We start from the raw sequence: 23,292 nt of genomic DNA on the forward strand, positions 1-23,292 counted from the left end.
CTACTTGGGCCACCATCCGAGCCTTGCTGGCCACCAGAGCCCCACCGGGGCACCTGCGCTCATCTGTGGACAAGATCCACCATCTTGTCCTGACCACGCGGCCTGACCCTAAAATGGCGGGCGCAGCGCGGCCCGAAAACGAGGCTGCATACGGCTGCTAAGCAACCTGGTCTCTCTTTGGCCAATCCCCGGCACCGATAGGCGGGAGCCGACACTTCGGGAGAAGGCCCGAGGGAAAAGGCCCTGTTCCTCCCCTGTTCGCCCCGGGTCGCAGCGGTGAGGCGTCGCCATCATACTCGACTCCAGCTGCCATATCCAGCCTGCACGTCCCTGCGGCACACCTCAGGTACTATCCTTCGGTTTACTTGCCATCCTGGCGACTGCACCCTGCACCCTGTCACCCTGCACATACTGTCATGAACAGTAGTACTGATCTCGGCGCCAGGAGACTTGCCTGGTCAATTCACCCGTAATTTCTGTCACTCACGCTTGTCTATACTGGTGTTGTGCCCTATGGTCGCTTTCAGACCACATTTGATTTGTGTTGTGCCCTATGGTCGCTTTCAGACCACATTTGATTTGTGTTGTGCCCTATGGTCGCTTTCAGACCACATTTGATTTGTGTTGTGCCCTATGGTCGCTTTCAGACCACATTTGATTTGTGTTGTGCCCTATGGTCGCTTTCAGACCACATTTGAATTGTGTTGTGCCCTATGGTCGCTTTCAGACCACATTTGATTTGTGTTGTGCCCTATGGTCGCTTTCAGACCACATTTGATTTGTGTTGTGCCCTATGGTCGCTTTCAGACCACATTTGAATTGTGTTGTGCCCTATGGTCGCTTTCAGACCACATTTGAATTGTGTTGTGTCAAATAGCCGCACACCTGCGATCAGGCCAGTGCCTCTTGCTGCGGCTAGCCACTCTGTTACCTCCTAGTACCTAGGCAGCTCACTCTGAACCTATCCATTCCTGCCCACCTCAGGCTAGGTCCACCCTATCCGACTGTGCCCTCCTCCTCACACAGCCCCGCCCAGCGTACAACCATGCCCATAGCGTCCTGCAAGCTCAACGTGGCCACCACCACGCTGCTCACTCTCCTCGCAACTCTCACTGCTCTCAAACTCTATATTTCCATCCATCCCCTCATACCCACACCACCAAGCCCACTCCCCTACCACAAGCATCTCGCTACCCCAGATACCACACGAACCATGCCACATCACACACCAGGTGTCGTAACTATGCACAGACTAGAAAGACTTAGGGCTCGCACACAGACCACAGAACTTAGCACACTACCCCTTCCCACAGAATACAGAAACTATAGACTGAGTTCTCGCACCACTTCCAAATGCTGCCCCCGCACGGGATACCCACTCCCCCACAGTCCACCACCCACTAACCTCGCCACACCTCACAATACCACCTCACATAACACTTCGGTCACGACCACCACTCGCACCTCCACAAACAAACCTCTCACACCTCACATCAAGTGTGCCCTCCTCAATGTCAGATCTCTCCCAGCTCATGCACCTGATATCCATGACCTCATAACCAACAATAACATTGACCTATTAGCTATCACTGAAACATGGTTACATGAAGCATCAGGCCCCGCCGTTGCACTTGCACTACCACCTGGCTTCACTATACTCAGACAAGATAGGCCAGATCGAATAGGAGGAGGAGTAGCCCTCATCTACAAGGAGAACCTTCAGCTCCGACCTGTCAGTCAAGCCTCGACGAACAACTCTGACCGCCTATCGGCCAAACTCACACTATCACCCTACAGCACCATCAACATTCACCTACTATACCGTCCCCCAGGCATCACCACAGACTCCCAGGAAAACATCATTCACATCCTCAGCAATAATATTAAAAGCTCCACCAAAACCCTACTATTAGGAGACATCAATCTTGGATTCAACGATCCAAAGGACAAACCTGCAGCCACTCTCACCAAGGAACTCAATGACTTGGGCTTCACCCAAAAAGTTGAAAGTCCTACTCACATCAAAGGCCGCATTCTTGACTGGATTGCAGACCACAACTGCCTCACCACTGTCACCTCTAACTCCTCACTGCCCTGGACTGACCACAACTGCATCGAGTTCTCTATTCCCATCACCAAAAACCACAAAATTCTGACCCCAGCCAGCGCTGCACAAGTCAGAAGCTCTAAAAAACTCATAGAGGAGAACCTGCGCCCATACCTCAATACCCCTGAGTTAGCTCCCCCATTCGCTAATGACCCCAATATCCTAGCAGACATCTACAAAGATGTCATCACCAAAGCTATCAATGAAATAGCACCACTTGTATGGAAAAAAGAGAAGAAATCCCTACACACCAACTCATGGTTTACTGAAGAACTGCACTCAATGCGATCCCACAAAAGAGCAGCACTAAAAAACTGGCAATCGGACCCCTGCACCAATACTAAGAACAAATTCAATTCAATCTCCCACCAATACAAGATAGCTATCACCAATGCCAAAGCCAACGCTTTCAACACGCGTATCTCCAATGCCAAATCACACTCCAAAGAGATCTTCGCCATCTTTAATGAGCTTATCTCCCCCCTTAATACACCGGACGAAATAATCAAAGACGAAGCTTGGTGTACCAGCATTCAAACTGCCATGCTACACAAAATTGACCTTCTCCAAAAAAAAATCAAAGACCACTGCAAAGCACTTCCCCAACAGACTGAAACTAAACTCACCAGCACCACACCCAGCTCGCCCAAGCCCACCATACCCGTCTTCTCCTTCAGAGACGTCACTGAATCAGAAGTTATTAACCTACTAAAAAATCTCAAACCCTCCCCCTGTAAAGGAGACATTTGCCCACCAAAACTCGTCAAAGACTGCGCAGACTGCTTTGCGCCGCTCTTCACGGCATTCATCAACACGTCTTTTAAAACAGGCATCATCCCAGCCAACCTCAAAGAGGCCTGGGTCCGGCCTCTTTTAAAAAAACCCACTCTCGACCCCTTACAACCAAACAACTACAGACCCATAACCACGGTGCCATTTCTGCTGAAACTACTGGACAAAGCTGCACACTGCCAAATCCAACACTTTCTGGAAACCCATTCCATCCTCGGGACTAGGCAATCAGGCTTCCGGAAAGGACATGGCACGGAAACAGCCCTGGTAGATCTGAAGAATCAGATCACCCAAATCATGGACAAAGGCAAGCCTGCTCTTTTGCTCCTCTTAGATCTCTCAGCCGCGTTTGATCTGGTTGATCACAAGACTCTCACTTCACACCTCACACACTCAGCCAACTTCTCCAAAGAAGCAGCCCTTTGGATCACTTCCTTCCTCGAGGGAAGTGCCATGAAAGTCTTCTCAGACATCGCCAACGCCACTCCCACGACAATCCACTGCGGGGTCCCTCAAGGATCTTGCACTGCACCCACACTCTACAACTTGTTCACCAAGCCCCTCTTTGACAAACTTGACTCTTACGGCATCACATACACAAACTACGCGGACGACACACAAGTACTTCTACCCCTTTCAGGATCATACAACAAAGACGCCAAGGCACTCCACACAATCTACTCCGTCATCAAGGCCTGGATGGCTGTCAATGGCCTCTGCCTCAATGGTGACAAAACGGAAATCATGATATTAGGTCAACAGAACACCCTAGACAAACTTGACAAACTGTACGCCAACTTCTCCATTGACAACTCCATCATCCCTGTTTCCACGTAAAGACTCTGGGAGTATACCTTGACTCCTCACTATCCATGACTAGACAAGTCAGCGCAATCACATCCGCATCCGCACACACCACCAAACTCATAAACGCCATCAAGCCCTACCTCTCTAAACCAAATTGCCTCACTATAGCAAGGGCAACCATTGGAGCCAAACTGGACTACTGCAATGCACTCCTAGCAGGCACATCAGCCAAAAACATAAACAGACTACAAATCACCCAGAACAATGCTCTCCGGGCCGCTCTTAGTATCCCAAGAAGAGAGCATATCACCCAGGCCAGGCACTCAGCCCAATGGCTCCCGGTCAAAGAACGGATCACTCTCAAAATCCTCACTCTCACTCACAAATGCCTCTCTCTCTCCGCCCCGTCCTATCTATCAGAAACCATCCTCAAACCCTCCTCCTCCCGTCCCACCAGGACGCAATACTCTAACCTAATCTGCATCCCACGCATCAAAAGAGCCAAAGCCGGAGGTCTAAGTTTCCCCTACATTGCAGCCAAGACCTGGAACGCTCTCCCTGCTGACATTAGAGCGGAAAACGCACTCCCCACTTTTCGCAGGAAACTGAAAACCTCATTCCTTGCGAAATATCCGTGAAACTCTCAGGAATCCATGTAAATATACTGCATTGCTAATGTATACATATCCACTGTAAATTCTGTATTTTATGTAATTACTGTATCCTATGTAACTAAGATATTGTCTGTAACAAGCGCCACGATGCCTCCGGGCTGACGTGCGCTCTATAAATCTGAATAAAATAAATAAATAAATAAAGAATCACTGGATGAGATAAAATATGAGTATATTGAGTGAAGTGTGGAGAGTATGGCGGGAAGGTGTTTATATATAAATGTTCATAAGTACCAAAATGATGTTAAACAAGAGCTACAATGTATTCCTGCATAGGCAGCAGTATGCAAAGTAGTTTGTTCTAAATGAAAACCCGGTCATGCAAGAAGGAAGACTGCAGCATCCCTTGTAAGGCAAGAAGGACAGTTTTGGCTGAGCTATGCCAGTATCTAGTGACCAAGTCGAGGGTATTTGAGGTGCCTGTCTGGCACCAGTCTAAAGGAGCTGGCCACGGAAGGACGACAGAATGCTGGTCGGGAAGCAGAGACCTTTGCCCCCCCCCCCCCCCCTCCTCATTTTTGTACAGATTAAATGTATCCTTGCAAGATAAAGACTCTTGGCCTTAATTCCCTAGAGGGATGAACTATTAATCTGGTGTGAGCGTGATTAGGGGTACCCGTATTTAAGGGATACCCGTGCAAGTTTGGGTACCTTTTAAAGGTAGTCAATGGCAGCTCAAATGTAACAGAAATGACAGTCTTGTTCAACATAAAACCAATGACTGTATAACCTTGTAACCTACGTTGGATCCCTTCCCCAGATTCAATGCAGGAATTTCAACACCCATTCAAATAAGAAAGTTCCTTTTGTAACCAAGTATGATCATAAAGTTCTTGCTCCAAAAGTCTTTCAGTTGGGCCTTAACCAACGCCTCAACCGAATGAAAAGTCTTTGTCTCTCCAAGTATAAACCAAGTTCAACCCGGCTTCTTCTGCTTGAGAAAAGAAATATACTTTCACAACTCTTCTGTATTAACAACAATGTTTTGTCGGGATCAATCCACCACAGTGAAAAGTTCAACACAATTTCTTCTTCTGAAGGGAACATATATTTTCACAATTCTTCTGTATCCACAACAATATGTTGTCAGGATGATTGTACCACAATGAAAATTTCAACAACACTTTAGTGGTCTTGCCACTTAAATACTTCTGAGTTTCCAACCACAATGCAGTACTTCAATGATTTCTTCCTCCCACTCCTTTGGGGCCCGGCTGCTCCCAGGTGATCCTCCCGGCTAATACCACCCCCAGGGTTAGGATCAGATAGCGGCAGCCTTCCGCAGGCCACCTGGGAGGAGACTTCAGGCAGGAATTTTGTGAGGATTCATATACAAGCTCATAGTTTGTCATGCGGGGCTCCCGCATTTGGCCCCGCTGGTCCCTATGGAAACGCTGGAAACGCAGCCACATCCATCATGGCAGCAGCCATCGGTTGTCTACCTCATACAAAGATGGCGCCAGAGTTTCCAGACTACTTAGTGGTGGTCTGGACCATTACAAGAAGAAACACAATGTTGGGTATATGCCTTCCTGCTTTTCAACACTCTGGTGCTTGACTCTGGTATTCCTTGTTCTCCTCCACTCTGCTTCTTCCGTTGTGTCCTTCCTCCTTAGTTCATCCTTCCTTCGCTCCGTTCCCCCCCCCCCTGCGCCAGATTCTCCTGTCCTTGTCTTCTCAGCCTGCTTAATGTCTCATCTTTCTGGAGTGCTTATTCGCAATCTACTGTTTGCCTTCTACTCATTTACCATATTACCTGCCTGCCTAGGACTCCAGACATTGTGGAGATGAGTTTTCTTCCCCAAAAGGTTTCCCTTCAGGTGGCTTCCTGAGGGGCACTTGCCTACCGGTTCAGATCAGACAGGGAGTAGAGCAGTTTCCAGTGGCGACCGTCCACTGTTCACCAAGACCCGCAGTAAAATGCCATCTCGGATACATTCAATAGCTGACAGTTTCCTTTTGTGTTCAATCCATAACAATAAAACGTAACAGTGGCTTGGTGATACTCTGACAAGTGAGGTGGTCTTTGAGCAAACAGACAAATTGAATTCGTTATGGGGGAGAAACAGGGTTTTAGGCCAAGGATAAGTCTCGCAGCCCTATTCTGGATTATTTGAAGAGGACGGAGCGAAAAAAGCGGCAGGTTGAGGAAGAGGCCATTACTGTAATCTAGCCTGGAGAGGACCAGAGCTCTAGAGACATTGAGCTTCTGGGGGAAGGCGAGGAAAGAACAAATGCCTCTAAGGAGGTGAAGTTGAAAGTGGGCCTTCTTGGCAAGGTCCAAGATGTGAGGAGTAAAGGAAAGAGAAGAGTCGAAGATGACCCCAAGGTTTCTGGCCTCAGTGGAAGGAGAGAGAGAGAGATACGAGTCCTTGCATAGAGGGTGGCCAGAGTGCAGGAGGGAAACAGGGAGCAGGTGTCCAGATAGGCAGGCTCTTGGTCTTACTGGCATTAAGACAAAGCTTGTTGGAGGTGCACCAAGATTGAATAGCAGATAGGCAGTCAAGGATGATAGAGGAGGAAGAGGGGAGCTTGAGGAAGAGTTTTGTCATCTGCGTGACACTGGAAATTAGAGAAGGCAGAGATCAGGTGAGCAAGAGTTGCTTGGTAGAGATTGAAAAGCCAAGGCGAGAGGATAGAGCCCTGGGGAACACCACAAGTAAGTGATAGTGCTGGTGGAGGAGGAGAAGGATCCCAGGAGCTCATGGGAAGGGTGGTCAGGGAGGAGGTTAACCAATACAGTGCCCGATCTGCGATACCAAGGGTATCTTGGAGCCACTTTGAGGATGCGATGGTTGACTGTTTAAAAGGCGAAAGAGAGGTCAAACAGAATGAGAACAGCATGAGAGTTTGTCGAGATTTGCAAGCAATTCTTCACAGTGTTCAGGAGAGCAGTTTCCGTGCCTCTGGATGCTCAGAATCCAGATTGATGGTCATGTAAACAACCAACAAGCTTAGCGTGTTGGGTCAGTTGGGGAATGACCAACTTCTCCAGGAGTTTCCCAAGGAAGGGTGTAATAGAGATAGGGCAGTAGTTGTCCAGACACAAGGGGTCGGCAGACGGCTTTTTTAGGAGGCAGTGCAGAAAGGAGTGCTTGAGAGATGAAGGGAAAGAGCCAGATACTAGGGAGTGGTTGCGGAAGTCGTCGAGAGCCAGAGCGAGGAAGATGTTGTCCTTAATGGTTCTAGTAGAACACAAGGACACCTGCTGGGATGAAACCTTCATAGAGTGGACTACTCTAATACGTTGTGATAGGTGAGAAGGAGGAGAGAGTGGGTGGGGGTGGAAGAGATGCCAAGGGAGAAAGATGGATGGATGGATGGATGGATGGATGGATGGACGGGAGGTAGAGAGAGAGGTCAGGATGTCCTGAGTTTTAGAGGAGAAATGGGTGACCAGTGCAGTACTGAGCAGGAAGAGGTGATGTGGAGACTGCAGATGGATTGGCTAGTTCCTTGCAGACAGTTCAGCCATGTTGTTAGAGGCTCCCGAGATACGGGCCTGGATGTGAGGCCTCTTCTTGGAGGGGTAGAGAGACGGTATTGCCTTTGAAGTAGGCGACAGGCCAGTTTGTCATGGGATGAGCCAGAGGACTACTACTTTAGCAACGCTGCACTTGCATTTCAGAGCGGCTAGATTGTAGTTGTACCAGCTGTTAAGCTTGGAGGCAGGTTTCAGGCGGATCCTCATGACGGGGCAAGAATGTCAAAAGGGTTAGTGATAGCAAGATGCAGATTGGAAGGGACAGAGTCAGTGGTAGAGTCGGAAGGAGGGGGAATGAAGGTGGAAGCAAATGCAGCAGCTGACACCCGTTTTATCGGACGGATGACCGCAAAGGAGGCTGGCAGTGCTGGTGGCAGCTCGGTCAGGTGGCTGAGAGGTCCCAGATGAAAATAGAGCAGAGAGTGGTCAGACTAGGAGAGAGGGGTAATGAGAGGGTTGGAGAGAGGGAGATCTGTGGGAATGAAGGCATCAAGAGTGTGACCGGCAGAGGGGGTAGGGCTGGGGGTGGGGCGAATAGAGAGGGAGAGAGAGGCACATAGATCACGGAAGAGTGAATAGGCAAGAACAGTGCAGTCCTGGTAGATGTTGAAATCTCCAAGGAGAAGGAGGAGTTTAGAGCTAGAGGTCAGAAGAGAAGAGGTGAAGTCGGCCCATTCCAAGAGATAGTGGCCAGTGTGAGAGAGCGATTCAGAGAGACGCAAAGCTTTCAGACAAGGCTTCAAAGGAGGAATATGGCTGGGTGGGTATGAGAGAGGAAGGGACCCACTCAGGGAAGATCAGGGCTATTCCACTGCCAAATTGGTTGGGCCGAGGTTTGGAGAGCATTGTGTAGCCATCAGGGAGGAGGGAGTCAAAAGCAGTGACTTCGCTGGCATTGAACAACATCTCGGTGAGTGCGAGGACGTCGAGCTCAAAGTCTTCAAGAAGGAGGCATATGTCAGAAGAATGTTTGACAGCAGATTGAGAATTCACAGTGGCTAAGTGGAGCTGGTCACCGCCTTTTGAAGGTTTTCTGAGGAGGAGTGCAGTGGTGTGGTACATCCATTGGAGGTGGTGAAGGAAGTGCAGAGAGAGAGAGGAAGAGGGGTAGCAGGAGAAGGTAGGAGGTTGATGAGGGCTGGCAGGCGCTGGTCAAAGAGAAAAGATTGGTTTGAGGACCCTGGACCATGACAGTGCTGTTGTGATGGACATTAGTGATGCATCTAGAAAATGAGAAGTGCACCAAGAGTACTTCCCATCTAGTGCCACTATTAATGGGGGAAGAGGAGAAAGTGGAGAGGGGAGAGATCAGATGAGGGGTCCATAGGTGAAGAGAAGGGACAAAGAAGAGGATATCAGTGATAGTCTGTCTGGAAGTAGCACTAACGTAGGTGTCCACATTAGGTAAACCAGGATTATCTTTTTAAAACGTGGGAAAGGAGGGATAGTTGATAGAGTAGGGTAAGAGTTAGAATAGATTGGGGAGATGGAGAGTGCCATTGAGGTGGCCGAAAGAGGGAGAGATGGAGAGGCTGCCTATGCACAAGAGTCATCAGGCTCCCTAGCAGCCGTATGCTTTAGGCACATCTAGATTTGAATTCCGCGAAAACCACAACAAAATAGAACACAATGGAAGATGCACAGATGTAGTAGCACACCTAGATTCGAATTTCCCCAAAAGCAAAACATTGCAGCATGAAAAGGAAGATGCACAGATCTAGAGTGGAGTCATGAGGAGGCACTAACAAGCAGTAGAAAACAAGCAGTGAGTGAGTTCAAAGGAAGATGCACATAGTAGATCAACTGGAACAGTTTGTAGTAAGGCTTGAAGGCGAGGGAGCCAAGAGTCTGCGGCAACCAGGCAGAGGGTTGTAGAACCAGGGTGCTTACCGGTGAAAATGAGGCATGTAGCTTATGGTCACTGAGTGCAGAAGAAATGCAGATTTGGGCATTGAACCATAATGGCTATGGGTATGTTACTTGCGCGCTGGCGGGGGTGCTCCCTCCAACTCCGGACAGGGGCCTTAATGTGGGCCTTTAGGTGGGTCCAGCTATCGGCTGCCAGCTCCTACTGGCAAATGAAGATCCAGTCAGACAATCGGGGTAGCGGGCGCAACTCAGCAAAGTTTCCAAAAATGTGACGGCCAGCAGTTAATGGATTGCCCTGAACTGGAGGCCAAGTGTGTCTGCCTGCTGCTGCAGGCTGCAGTGGCAGGTGTAAGGAAGTCATGAATGACACCTGGCCTAGTAGGATCGCTGTCTGTCCTCCCTTTGTTCCCCCTCCCTTGCCTCGTTGCGCCTTGAAACACTTGTATGTACGTGTATAGGCGCTTTATAAATGCCATATCATAACAGTAAAGACAGACATAAGTGATCACAGTTCAATGGTGTTTATTGAAATTTATAATGGGTGATATAAACACCTAATCTAAATCCAAGATGGAAGCAAGCTACGACCCTCAAATAATAAGGCAGTTGTAGTGGCGTCTTGTCAAATAAAAAGGTCCTAAACTAAAAAAAACTGTTGCCATTCCTTACCACTAAGTTACAAAAAGAGTGTTTGATAATGTTCACCAGAAAAGAAAGAAGTGTTCAGAAAATGATAAGTCAGGATGGTATGGCTTGATCTCCCTTCCCGACGTTTTTAGCATGAGATAAGGCGAGACTTCTGGTCACAGCACATTCCTGAGCCTCTCCAGCACTAGGCACGTAATTCCAGTTCAACGATACCAGAACCTTCAGGTGTCAAGTCTCTTATATGCAAAGTCTCTTGCCTTGAAAGGCCTGATCAATCAAAACAACAAAGAGTTCCTCCTGTAATCTTGTACGTTGGGCGATTGCTCTTCACCCCTTGGATCTCCCTGCGCCGGGCTCGGATCCTTCTTGCAACTTGGGCCTCCCTCCGTCGGGTTCACTACGGCCTCTTGAATGCTGCTTGCAACTTCCCATTGCGGACCACCCTTGGAACGGGTTCACTCTTGTCTATACAGGGTTCACAGGTGTATTGCGCCTCACCCCAACTCACAGGCATCCCTAAAACCGGGTTTGGCGTTTTCCAAATAAACAGTTACGTTCTCACGATGCAGTATTCACTTCCCTTAGCTTTTTCTTGGCAATGGGTCAGAGACTTTCGAGTGTACAAGGGATCTGACGTGACTCTTGTAGGACCACTGGAACACCTCATGCCACCCTTTCCTAGGGCCTACTGGTACTTGTAGTTTCAAAAAGGGGCCAGCAGGAGTCCTTCGAATGAGCACTCCTAGGGCGCCTGACCACTCTGCAGCTAGCCCTTCTCTGGGCTTTCCTCAAACGTTCAAACACACAGAAGTTCTTTGTTCTCAAGTTCTTGCGTTCATCTAGTGTTGCCACTTGCAACATTGGGCTTAATACGATTCACCTTGCTATCAACTTCCTCCGACTCATCGATTATGTTGGGTCTGCAGGCTTGGCTTGCTTCTGGAGTCATGGACGGTACCACAGTAGCTAGCATGCCTCCCCGCCTGTGTTATCAATGCACCATTGACACTGGTTACTCCACACGTCAGCTGTACTTCGCGGGTCTGAGTTGAAAAGGAAAAGGGCAGTTCCCCCTTCGTCGTCCTTTCAGGTTGCGCCAACTTTCTCCTCCTTTAAACTGCTGGTTCGGTGTAGGTGTTTCCTTGTGTGTTTAGCCTTGCTCGTAGTGTGCTTTCGTGCTCTGCCTTTTATCCCTGTGGGGGGGAGCTAAAGGGCCATCAGGTGTGCGTGATTATTATCAATTGCCTGACTCTGCCTGACCCTTATGTTGGGACATGTCAGGTAAACGGTTCTTGAGTTAGTCCGTTGTGTGTTACGGTGTAAGAAAGTTTGTGTCGGAAAAGGGGGGGGGGTAGAGCTTCTAAATATCCTACAGGGTAGAATGGGGAAAAGGTGTTACAAGGAAGGGGGTACCGTGTATCAACCTTCAGTGTCCCACTACCACTCCCCGAAGACCTCCCATCCTCCCGCAGTGGTCCACCACCAGGAACTGCATCCAATAGCAATGGCCATGTCCTGGCCGGCTGGATGACAGATACCCGGGGACTAGCCAGGGAGACACCTTCAGGTTTCTCACACAGGGAACCACAGATACTGAATAAAAAGATGGGCGAGCGTGAGCCCTGCCTGCTGATGTGTCTCCGTCCAGCTGGAGGTCTGTGTTGCCTGGTGGAAGGCAGGAACCCAAGTGGGCCAGTCTGCTGCTGCGGTGCATTATCACTGTGATCAGATACGGGGAAGGCTGAAGAAAAGAGCACCAACCCTGGTCTGTGTGTTGATGAGGCTAGACACATGTCTTAAAGTAAGCCTTTAGGTGGGGAGGGTAACCTGTAGGATACTAATCAGCTTATCGGTGTGCTTAGGTGCCCACAAGAACACAGTCATGGATTTTTAATTGTAGGTAATATTTCCAATTTATTAGAACATGAATTTGACATAATCTGTTTTTCTTTTAATGTGCTTTGGTAGTGTTGTGATATTTAGGGGCTGTGACATGCATTGTATATTTTATTTTTGATGTATTGTAACGCTTTTATGGCTCTTACCGAAATAAAGCTTGATATGCGTTATTAGTCAAATATGAAAAATGGTTGGCTAAACTGCACATGTACTTCTGAATAGTCATAATTACTTTTTCCTAATAAAGACAAGACATTGGACAGAACATTACCAGATTCAAGTGTCTTATGTGAATGGACTGTAAAGGTGTTCAAGCTTCTAGTAGTGTATCCTTTTTTCTTTCTTTTAGGCTGCAATAGCTGCAGTGTATTTGCATAAAATATAATGTAATTGAAGGTAATGTTGAATCTTCCTTCATTTCACTTGGTCATTCTTATCCATCCAATCTTGCGAACTGACTGTTATACAGCTAAAACAATTCATTTTCTTTTTTCTTTGCTTCCAGGCAAATTTCAAGTGATGATACAAAAGATGTAGAGCAAGTAAATGAACAAAATCACAGATTTCCAAGATGTTTCAAATATTTTACGTGTGCGCAATACTTTGAAATGTGTTTTTATTTATTATGAATTTTATTTCAGAGGAGACTATCCGTCTTGACAGCATGTTGAACAATTACCTTCTGTTTTCAGTGAGCTTAGTTTGAGTTTTTTGGGTACCCAGTTCACAGAAACCTTTTAATGTATTAATTCATCCTTCATATGCAGAATGACATCCAACATTGATTTACACTTAGCAGAACCTTTGTCTTTAATAACTAAATACAATGCATAAGAACCCTTATGGCAAACTTGCTTACCCCATGTATTTTTGGCCATTCAACTTCCATGAGCCCCAGCCACCATAGTCAATAGTGGGAGATTATGGGAACTGTAGGCCAACACATCTGGAGAGCTGCAGGTTGTGCAGTCCCTTGCTCTAGGTTGTTTGACTTATTTCATAAGACAGAATTTCTACAAAATTACTATAAGCTTGCTAGAGTCAAACTCCTTCCTCAATGACTGAATGTCGTACAATCTTGAGGTGTCTTGGAGTTCCAGCCAAGAGCTCTGGCTGCGTGGCATTTAATAGGAGAGTCTAGAAATGTAACAATTCACACTTGCTGCATTTTGCATAATCCTGTGAAATCCAGTCTGTTTATTAATTTGAGTCTCGACAAATGTACTAGTCTGTATTTGGCTCAGTAGTGGCTGGAGAAGGGAAAAGAGGCAAGTGACGGCATCATTTTTGCCACATGTTAAAACTCCAAAGAAAGAGTCATGTAACACGTTTATAACATAAATTGAGGAGGGCAAATGACTGTGCGCGGTGGTTGGTAACTGTTGTGCATGAATGACACGCTGAATTGTGAGACAAATGCTCCATCCTAGTGCTAATGTAACAATATAAAAACCACGTTACTCCATTCTCGTCCGTGTCTTATTCCATATATTGTTATTGGTAAACATTAATACCCAGATTCTCAATTTTGTTTCATGTAATTTTCGTTGCATTTTCTGTTTGTTTTTTGTTTTGTTTGTCAAACTCTTGTCAGTTTTACCTTGGGTGCATTGTGCACCACACTATGCAACATTGCAGGATTGGGAGTAACCTTCTTTATACATAGTAATTTTCTGTGTTGTTTACATGTGAGCAGGGTGATGCTCATGAAAAGACTAAAATAATGCAGTCCAATACATGTTTGATTGGTATTATACAAATTGCAAAAGACAACATACTAAACATGCAGCAAACTTAATATTGTGTTTTATTGTTACATACATTCTTTTGTTACTGGAATTTTTAAATTATCTTATTTTATTCTTTAATGTGGGTGGAAAAAGGTACTTAACCCTAGTGAAATGAAACCATGTTTTGACACCTTCCTTATTCACAGTCCACAATATTAAAAAGCTGTCTCGCTTTAAATTCACAATAGACAACATTCAATGTGAAAGCCATTGCTACTGATGAGGTGGCCATTTTTGGATTCCGAGGGCTCAGAGTTGTTTTAAAACAATAATCAAGGCTCGGGCTTGAAGTTAACTTTTAATTACACACAAAGAAGGCCTTTCAGGTGAGAAAAAAACTCAAGCAAGGATCACTAGTATAAAATGGTGTCAGGATGGAGAAGTAACGAAATATGCGTAACAAAAGCTTACATGTACAGTGCACTATGGGTTTTCTCATCAAATTGCAAACCCTTCAATTGAAAGACAAATGTATTTTAGTGACAATTGATGTAAAAACATGTCATAGATTTATCAACCATGAATTCCGTTACATAGCAATAGGTGTGGTTTTAAAAGAATAGCTCTGTCACATCACAACATAATTGTATGATCTTGGAAATTGTTTCATTCACACTCTATGCCAAAATCTTTATTTGATTGTGATTTCATTCACCAATGCAGGGGAACTAATGTGCTCCCTCCTTGCCAACATATTCATGGGATGCTATGAGATGTCATATTCCCAGGCCCACCACATCCATAATTCACCGAAAATATCATTTTCTGGTGGAGTTGTATCAGCAACATACTGGTTATTTGGGGTGGGATATGACACACATTTGTGTTCTAATTGGCAGTATAGTAATAATTTGAAAATGTAATTAATGATGACATTTAATTCCTCTACACATCAATTTCTGAACTATAGTCAGCTGCTGGCCCAAATCTGCAGAAAAGATGAATGTTTGATATTGGACAAAATAAGGCATTAACGTAAATGTTACAGTGGGGGAATCCTTGTTCTAAACGAAAACGCAGCAAAGGGATTTATTTAAAAAAAATTCGATTTTGCAATGGATGTTGAATTAAAATGTAGTTAAAAAAAGCGATTCAAGAGCTATTAGCTGGGAAATTATTACTTCTAGTTTCAAAATCAAAGAAGGTGTCTCAAATAGCGCCTTTGGCTTGAAGGACTTAAAAAAACATAACCAGTCACTAAATGTATGTGACTTTGAAAAAGTCATATTGTAATAATAAATAAAGACATTTTAAACTGTAGGGGACTATCCCGAAAGTAACCTTTATCAAGGCAAAACTTTGCAAAATATTATTTGTCCAAGCCAATGTATGTTATTGAAGAAATCAGACCAGCTTGGATATCGTCAAATATTGGACATGTACCATGAGTGTATTTGCAATCAGTAATTATTATTATTATTATTATTATTAGTAAAACAAATCAGTAATACATGTGCAGTGAATCTACCCAACTCTGGCACTTCTACATTTAAGGAATTCATAAAGTACTGATCCAATTATCACATTTATCTTCTGATATACATCTGCAATAAACTATATGTGGGAAGTACAAATAGAAATTTGAAAATTAGAATTTCAGAACATTTAAGAGCCCTGGAGAACAGTGTTCGAAAACAGTGGCTGTGCATTTGAGCATAAGCTATAAATATGTAGATATTGTTTTTTAATGTTTTATTATTGGCTGATAAAACTCAACCTTTCATAATGATACAAAATTAGATTAACAATACCATTTTCAAAATTACTATTTCATCTTAGATACACTATGTACAATACATAAATCCTTTAAAAAAAAGTTACAAGATCTAGTAATTCAGATACAAATATGTAGATATGAAAAAACTAAGAGTTGTGGGTATTGAAAGAATACATGCTCAGTCAAGAGGTGGTGACAAAGTACCACAATTATGCCAAGCATAATGCCCCTGGAACTGAAATCTAACTATTACAGTATGCATTTTGAATTCAGACAGTTACGTATTTGTTTGCTTACGAATGCAGGTGATGCTGTCTCTCTGTAACTTCTGCATACCATAGTAGGTATGGCAACCCGATGTTGGCCTCCTTTTCTGGAGCAATTGTTTTAGTTTTCAATGTGCAATGTAAATGTAAAAGTAAGTCATATATTTTTTTTAATGCAGTGGACTGTGAATAGTTATTGTTTTGAAAAATATGCCTGAGTTCATTAAAGTGAAATAAGTGCATTTTTTCCACCCATGTAAACAAGAATAGGATTTAAATACTAGGACCATGAGAAAGTGTGAGCATCACTTACTCTCTTTCGTTAGCATTGTTAAAATACTATGTCGTTTTACCATAGCCTGAATTGTCAAGGCATTTAGTACACCGCTTGGCGAATATTGCACCCTAGGAAAAATGAATACATGAGTTTGTAAAACACAAAACAAATTATTAATAAATGCTCTGAAATTTGAAGATCTTTGAATAAACGCATGTCATGAAAAATGTGATTCAGGCAATTAATGTTCATTAACAAACAATGTAGGGATCAGATGCTGTTATAGCGTTGAGTGATACGGGTCTCTTTGTTGATGGACATCTTTTCAGGGGTTTATCCTTGTGATTACATATAAACAGGATGACAGAAAGCGGGTCGGACAGGAGCTGTTGCAGGTATGTAACTTAACCAACCTGCTGTAGCAAGGAAACTAATGCACAGCTTCTTTTCTTGAAATCTGATTTAAATTTGGGAGAATGGAAGGAAGGGTATATTATGCAATGATAGATTACTCTTAACAACTACTGGTTTATTTACAGAACCTCATGCCTCCATTGAATTTTCCCAATGTTCAGGTTATGGAAAATCTTATATTAGTAACATAATAAACAACAGAGAAAGACACAAATTCTTACCATTAGATAATTTGATTGAAAATAGATGGAAATTTGACATATTTCAAATGTTCATGCCCTTTGAACCGTAAGACTTCACCAAAAGTAGAGCATTTTACAGCAGTAAATGTCTCTCTGTAATCTAATTCAAGGTGTATGACGGCTGAACTTAAAATAAGGAAAGCTTCAATTTTCTAATAAAAGACCGTTCAAACGTGTGAAGTTGTGTTCTTCCTCTACTGATTAGTGAAATAACCTTCAAGTGGTGTGTCATAATAAATGTATGCAAATAGCCTTGTGCTATTTAGAATTTAAATGTCAGTTGATTATGCTATCCCTTTTTTGCAGTAGTTATCCCAGTCCCCTTATTAGTACCTGTGGTCATTTTGGCTAGAGAAATGTGCTAAGAAAGTCAGTCATCCTATATAAAGGGTTTCCTTTTTCTTAAAAAGACCAACAAAATAGGAGATACATTTGCTTTAGTCAAGTGCTTGGGGATCCACAGGAATGACGGCCCTTTTCTACGTTACTTGATGACAATAACACCTTTTAATGCTGCCAACGTTGTCCATAAAAATAAAGAAGTTTCAAGCGCATAAAATATTATTTTGATGCAACTGAAGTGCTAATTGCAGGGGTTAAATGTTTGCCTTTGGCCAATTGCAGTGGAGTGTAAAAAGGATGAAGTGATGAGGCATGAGGGGAATATGAAGGACAGCAGTGGCAGGAATCCACCATAGAAAGCAAAGTTCAGAGGCGATCTACTAGTTTACCAGTGCCAACCCTAAAGATTGTTGGCACTCTTGGCCATGAGGAGGCACTACACAGTACAATAGAAGATGCCTGCTGTGGCTACCAAGAGTATGGCACCGTGAGGCCTGGTGGTGTAGTATGCCTTTAGAAAAGCTGATAATTTGAATGGAAAATGGAGGAATTACCAACTCTACGATTTGAAGTAGGCCTCAGATACACCATTGGTCTAAGATCCTAAATAGGGAATGCATGTTTCCTGGAATTATTGGGCTATGCAACTACAAGTTGAAATAGTTGAAGTCACAAGACTGTCTCGGCAAGTAGAGTTTCAGAATTATGCCTTGGGTGGTCACCCCTTGAAAGACTTCAAGCCAAGCGCAGTACGGTTCACAAGATTACTGACGTAGATGAGTGAATATGGTCCTAATTACTTGATCATTAATTATTTAATCTTTTATTACACATTTATTACCAGAGACGGTCTCTAAGCATGGGATCGAGATTCAAACCTGTGTTGCGCAGCGTTGTCTTGTTGCCAAGAAAAATGCGTTGCCCCTGAGCTATACCCCTGAACCATGATCAATTTGTAGTGCCATTGGACTTACCATCATCCGTTGAGGAGTACAGCACACAAAGAAGTTATATCGAGAATGATCTTGCCCACAGATAAAACAACATGGTGTGTGTCAAGTGTAGAAAAGAAATCTCTAGATTATTCCAGAAAATTAAGCAGTAAACTATTTGAAATTCCAACCGGAAAGGTTTTTTGGCAAATTGTGATCCGAGAAGTGCACAGGGAAGAAATATGCCTTTCTTTTCTATAATTCCACATAAAATCTTATTTAGCCATCACTGTTAACGAAGCAGCCTGACAAACATCCACAGACGCATATTTAAATGTAGTGCAGATGTTTCTGCATCACTATTGCAGTATTTACTCCTGAAATTGAAATGTAGTTCAGCATTTGGTTTGCTCTATATATGACCCCCCCCAGTTATATCCTCTAATCTTCTTCTTCTTACATTTGTTAGAGGAACAAAAAACAAAGCACGTTATTTTCCAACAACATAATGTAAACTGGAAATGTTTTTCCTTTCTCTATGCATAACAAATATCCGTTCAGAATTCACACAAATATTTAAAGAATTTGCTTTTAAAATGTTAAAACTTGCTAGTGTATTTAATGTGTGGATATGTGTACCTGCTTTCTTTCTTGAACATCTAACAGAGGCTTTACCTGAATAGCCAAGATGTACACTGTTCCGCCTTAAAGCATATATAGAGGCTGGCATGTACCTTGATCTGATAGCTCTCCATCCTTTCGGAATGTGCTGCAGAGTTGCCATTAAGACACCATATCAGTGCACTACACAATGCTTACATTGTTGCCACTTCAATAAATGTCATGTTAGTTGTATTGCGACACATGGGATCAAAGGTAGCATACTCTTGTCTTTCAGTCATCTACATCCACTCTTCCATTTTCTTTCTAGCATAGTGAATATCTAGTCAAATTAACCTTAAAATTTGCCTAATTCACCTTAAAATCCTTGCAGTTCATAATTCCCTGTGGCAGACTTTTGCCATGTACTGGAATCTATTTTATTTTAAAATATTTTTAACGCCCAAAATCTTTTTATGAAACCGTGGAAAGTTAAAGACAACCCGACACTTGCCAATAACTTGATATTCTCAGCATCCTCTAATAGGTACTTCAACATCCCCCCCATAGATACTGAACTCTTGAATTTTTAATAGGTTCCCCAACCCACATCTCAAATGACAATTCTCCTACACCCCTGTATCCCTCTCCGCCGCCCCCCCCCCATCCAGAATGCAGTAGGGGTGTGGAAGGGAGAAACTAGGGCACAGCAGACCAGCTTCATAATAGCCTCCAAATAAGGAAGATCTCAACCGTTTAGTGTAATTCAAAAGCTTCCTCTATGGCTAAATGACTGACATTTTCTTTAGGCACTGTCTCTCCAGCAAAAGGGTATTTGCACTTATGCCACAGTCTTCCTTCTCGGCCATCTGTAGAGAAATGATGCACTCTCACTGGGAGGAATTCCCTACATATCTCATCTGGGGCGATTCGTAGATGTCTCCATCTGTACTTACTGTGGTTGTCCTTTTGAGGTAAGGATTGGCCTGGTCATGACCAATTAGTCTCAATGGATAACCTACACAATGTCTGTTCTATTAAATGCTTAAAACCGGTTATTTTACAGACCTCACACAGCACGATTGTCCAATCGTGGGAAAGGCTAGCTTCATGTCTCCCAGCCATGATTCTGGATTAATTTCCTTTCTCAGATATTTGTCAAAACAAGGTTTTTATTCATTTTGATCTAGTACCTTTCATTTCCTCGATTTTTGGAGAGTTGTTTTCAATGAAAAACTTTTAATTGTTGAGGAATTACTGGGACAAGTTGCTTCTTTTACACATGTTTAATGTTTTTCAGGAGAGGGCTGGATGTTGGTATTTTAAATTCACACTACCTTCCACAGTGCTATAGTCTGATGTTAAATGGCAGCGATCTGTTCAGGACACTCCGAGTCAGTGCTTTGATTATACTCTCACTGACTCTCCTTGAGGCAGAATGTATCTTAGTGCTTTCCTTTCAATATAACCTAATTTCTGAGGCTTGTGGATCTGCTTAGATCACATGCTATGCATAGGCCGATATCTAGTGGTAGCCACAGAGTATTACAGTTTTTGTTTTTGAAACTCGTAAAAAGGGACGTCAACAGGGCATGCCAGTAATACTATCCCTAGTGTGACGTCTCCTGTACCCATGGTCCGTCACGCATTGAGGTCCCTCAGATTGTTTTTTTCTGCCATCGTAGTCGGACGCAAGTTGCGTAGTTCCTTCTTCTGGCTAACGCATTTATTTATACAAAGTTTAAATTTAGACTTTCTATCCTTTCGACGGCTGTATACCTTCGACCGCCGTACACCGCAAGATCTCCAGCGACGGCTTTCAAGGACAAGATCATTTGTGGACGACAACTACTCATCTGTCTCGACTAACTTTGACTGCATTCTACCTAGGCCCCAATGGGCCGCAACCCTGGAGAATGGGGTGGGGGGGGGGGGAAGAGTCATAATCCATCTGATTTAAAGAATGCCTATATCCCTTTTCTTCCTTTTACATCGCCGAGCTGCCATTTTCCATACTATGGAAAACACACAGTTTAAATGTTGTCCTTCCTGTAACAGGAAGTGTCCCTGGAAGGACTTGCACAGGGTGTGTAATATCTGCCTGCCTAGGGTACTATTTAGAAAAACAGTGCAAGTCCTGCAAATTGTTTCGGTCCAAAACACTAATGGACTGGAAAACTAAACGCTGGACCCACCGCACCATGCAGGCCGAGGGGCCAGGACGTTGAGGGGAGCCTCCAGCGATGGCAGCATCGACTACCTGAGTGACGCCGAGCGCCATTGGGACCCGACAGTTTCCTGTGTGCGAGCCCCCAACTCCAACAGGCAGGCCAGCTGCTCTGCTACGGAGACTGCACCCGGCGGCTCAAGCACCCATACTGCATGCTACACTGAATACATCCCCCTTGGCCCCATGGCCGATATTCGACCGCATCGTCCGATAAGCCACACACATTCGCCACATGACAGGCCCCCAAAACAGACGCCAAAGTCTTTTCCTGACACTGCAAGCAAATCAGACAAGTCCTCGGGAACTCGTTAAAAAACACATCCCAACACTCTCCTCAAGTCTAAAACATCAAAAAAATCAATCTTCGATGGCCCTATCCTCAAAATCTCCTGTTCCAAAGGATAAAGAGCACTCTGCCTCTAGTGACTCCCTCTCGGGGCAATGCACTGCAAACAACCCTCTACATCAGAGGTTTTACCTACCCCTGTTCCCGCAGTTTTACCAAGCTCCAGTCAATAGAGCCCTGAAAAATTTGATGGAGTTATGAAGAGAATGTCTGTCTAGCTTTGTTAACTTTTTTGATCAACACCCTGATCAACTGTCCAGCCTCCAAGGGCCCGCTTAAGGCAAAACGGCTAACAAGCAGCCTGACACCAAAAGACCTCGCCTAGACACTTCATAGCTTAGTACCTCTCCCTCTCAAAACATACCTGATGACCTATACTATTTTAACACTTCAGGTCCGCCGGACCCTGGCTCATTAGCATACCAAGGGGACACAGATGATACAGACCAATACTATGATGATGATGATGTATACATCATTCAGTCTCCAGACCATCTTGACCAACCTGTGGCTGATCCTGTGGCTGATTCCCCTGTGGATAACCAGCTGCAGTATAATCTTCTTTTAAAAGTTGCAGAACATTTAAAAGTAGATACCCAGGAGGCACAAGTCAGCAAGGACTTTGTAGAGGACATCCTTAGGGATAAGAGATCTGCGGCACAGTTCATTCCACTGCTCCAATCTATCCAAAGGTGCATTCACCCTTCTATACTCGCCCCTAACCTGACGAGGGCAGTCAACCCTGGCATTGAGAACATTTTCAGACCAGACCCGTCGTAAATCAGGGGTCAACTAAAACCCGACTCTCTGGTTGTGATTACCACAAGAAAGAGAGCGGGCACAACTTTAGCCTCTGCCGAAGCCCCTCCTGACAAGGAAAGCAATAAAATGTACACACTGGGCAGGAAAGTAGCTTCTTCGACTGCTTACCAAGTAAGGAAAGCCAACAACACTACGCTCCTGGCGAGTTATAATTTCCACAAGTGGGACGAGGTCACACAACAAATAGACTCGGCCCCAGAGCCCCTAAAGACATAGCTCTTAAAAACAGTGGCTGACGGTAAACTGTTGGAAAGCTGCATCCTCAAAAATAATCTGGGCGCAGCAGATAATGCAGCTGGATAGTAGCTGAGATTACCCTCATTAAGTGCCATGCATGGCTACACCAATCGGGTTTGAAGCTGGAAACTGAAGCCACCCTTTTAAATATGCCAATTGAGCCTAACAACTTATTTGGGAAAGCGGTCGAGGACGTGCTAAAGAGCGCCAAAGAGGACCACGACACCCTTAAATCCCTGGGACAGCTCACAAACAAACCTTGTGCAGAGAGGTGCATTCAATACATGCCGTTTTAGAGGACAAAACTCCCATTGATGCTCAAACTACAACCAGGGTGGACAGGCTTCATTTTGGGGTTCCCTTCAGGGGCAATTTTCCAAACAAAATGTTCAAAGGGGCCACAAAAGGTCAAGAAGTAGAAGCAGACCCTCCTCCTCCAGAGGCTCCACCCCACCAAAGAAATGCCCACTTGGTCCAGGTGCAAAAACACTAGAAAGGGGACTCCAAGCGAAGTGTATCAACGGCCGTGCCTGGAAAGAACAAGTATATATAAAGCAACTAAGAGGATAAGCAAACTTATTTAGGTGGAAGGCAAGACGGAATAAATGCTTAACACAGCCTATTCTTTAACATAACTAAGTAAACACATCACTCAATGTGAGGTCACATCCATAACATAGATTTATTAATTCATTAAAATGTGTCTTAAGAGTAATAAAATCTCATAATGTATCAAAAATAGAAACAATAGGAAATAGAAAAAGAACTAGTAATTCATATTTATATAATGGTTGCTA

The 23,292-nt window shown here is 44.3% G+C and overlaps 1 protein-coding gene across 5 annotated transcripts in view; it reads left to right on the top strand.

Moving 5' to 3' along the window:
* The window catches only part of TRAPPC6B (trafficking protein particle complex subunit 6B), a 351,021-nt gene extending 337,274 nt beyond the window's left edge, over nucleotides 1–13,747 (top strand). For 4 of the 5 annotated variants that reach the window (XM_069637496.1, XM_069637501.1, XM_069637500.1 and 1 more), the window contains one exon: nucleotides 12,786–13,747. In XM_069637496.1, coding sequence (XP_069493597.1) covers nucleotides 12,786–12,817 — 32 coding nt within the window. In that variant the 3' untranslated portion in view covers nucleotides 12,818–13,747. Of the gene's footprint in view, nucleotides 1–12,629; nucleotides 12,677–12,785 lie in introns of all 5 variants that reach the window. The other variant, XM_069637497.1, reaches the window with a different exon arrangement.
* Nucleotides 13,748–23,292: the final 9,545 nt, after the last annotated feature.

This window comes from Ambystoma mexicanum, chromosome 14 (assembly GCF_040938575.1).
Source record: "Ambystoma mexicanum isolate Mex_15411 chromosome 14, UKY_AmexF1_1, whole genome shotgun sequence".
NCBI classification, from domain to species: domain Eukaryota; kingdom Metazoa; phylum Chordata; class Amphibia; order Caudata; family Ambystomatidae; genus Ambystoma; species Ambystoma mexicanum.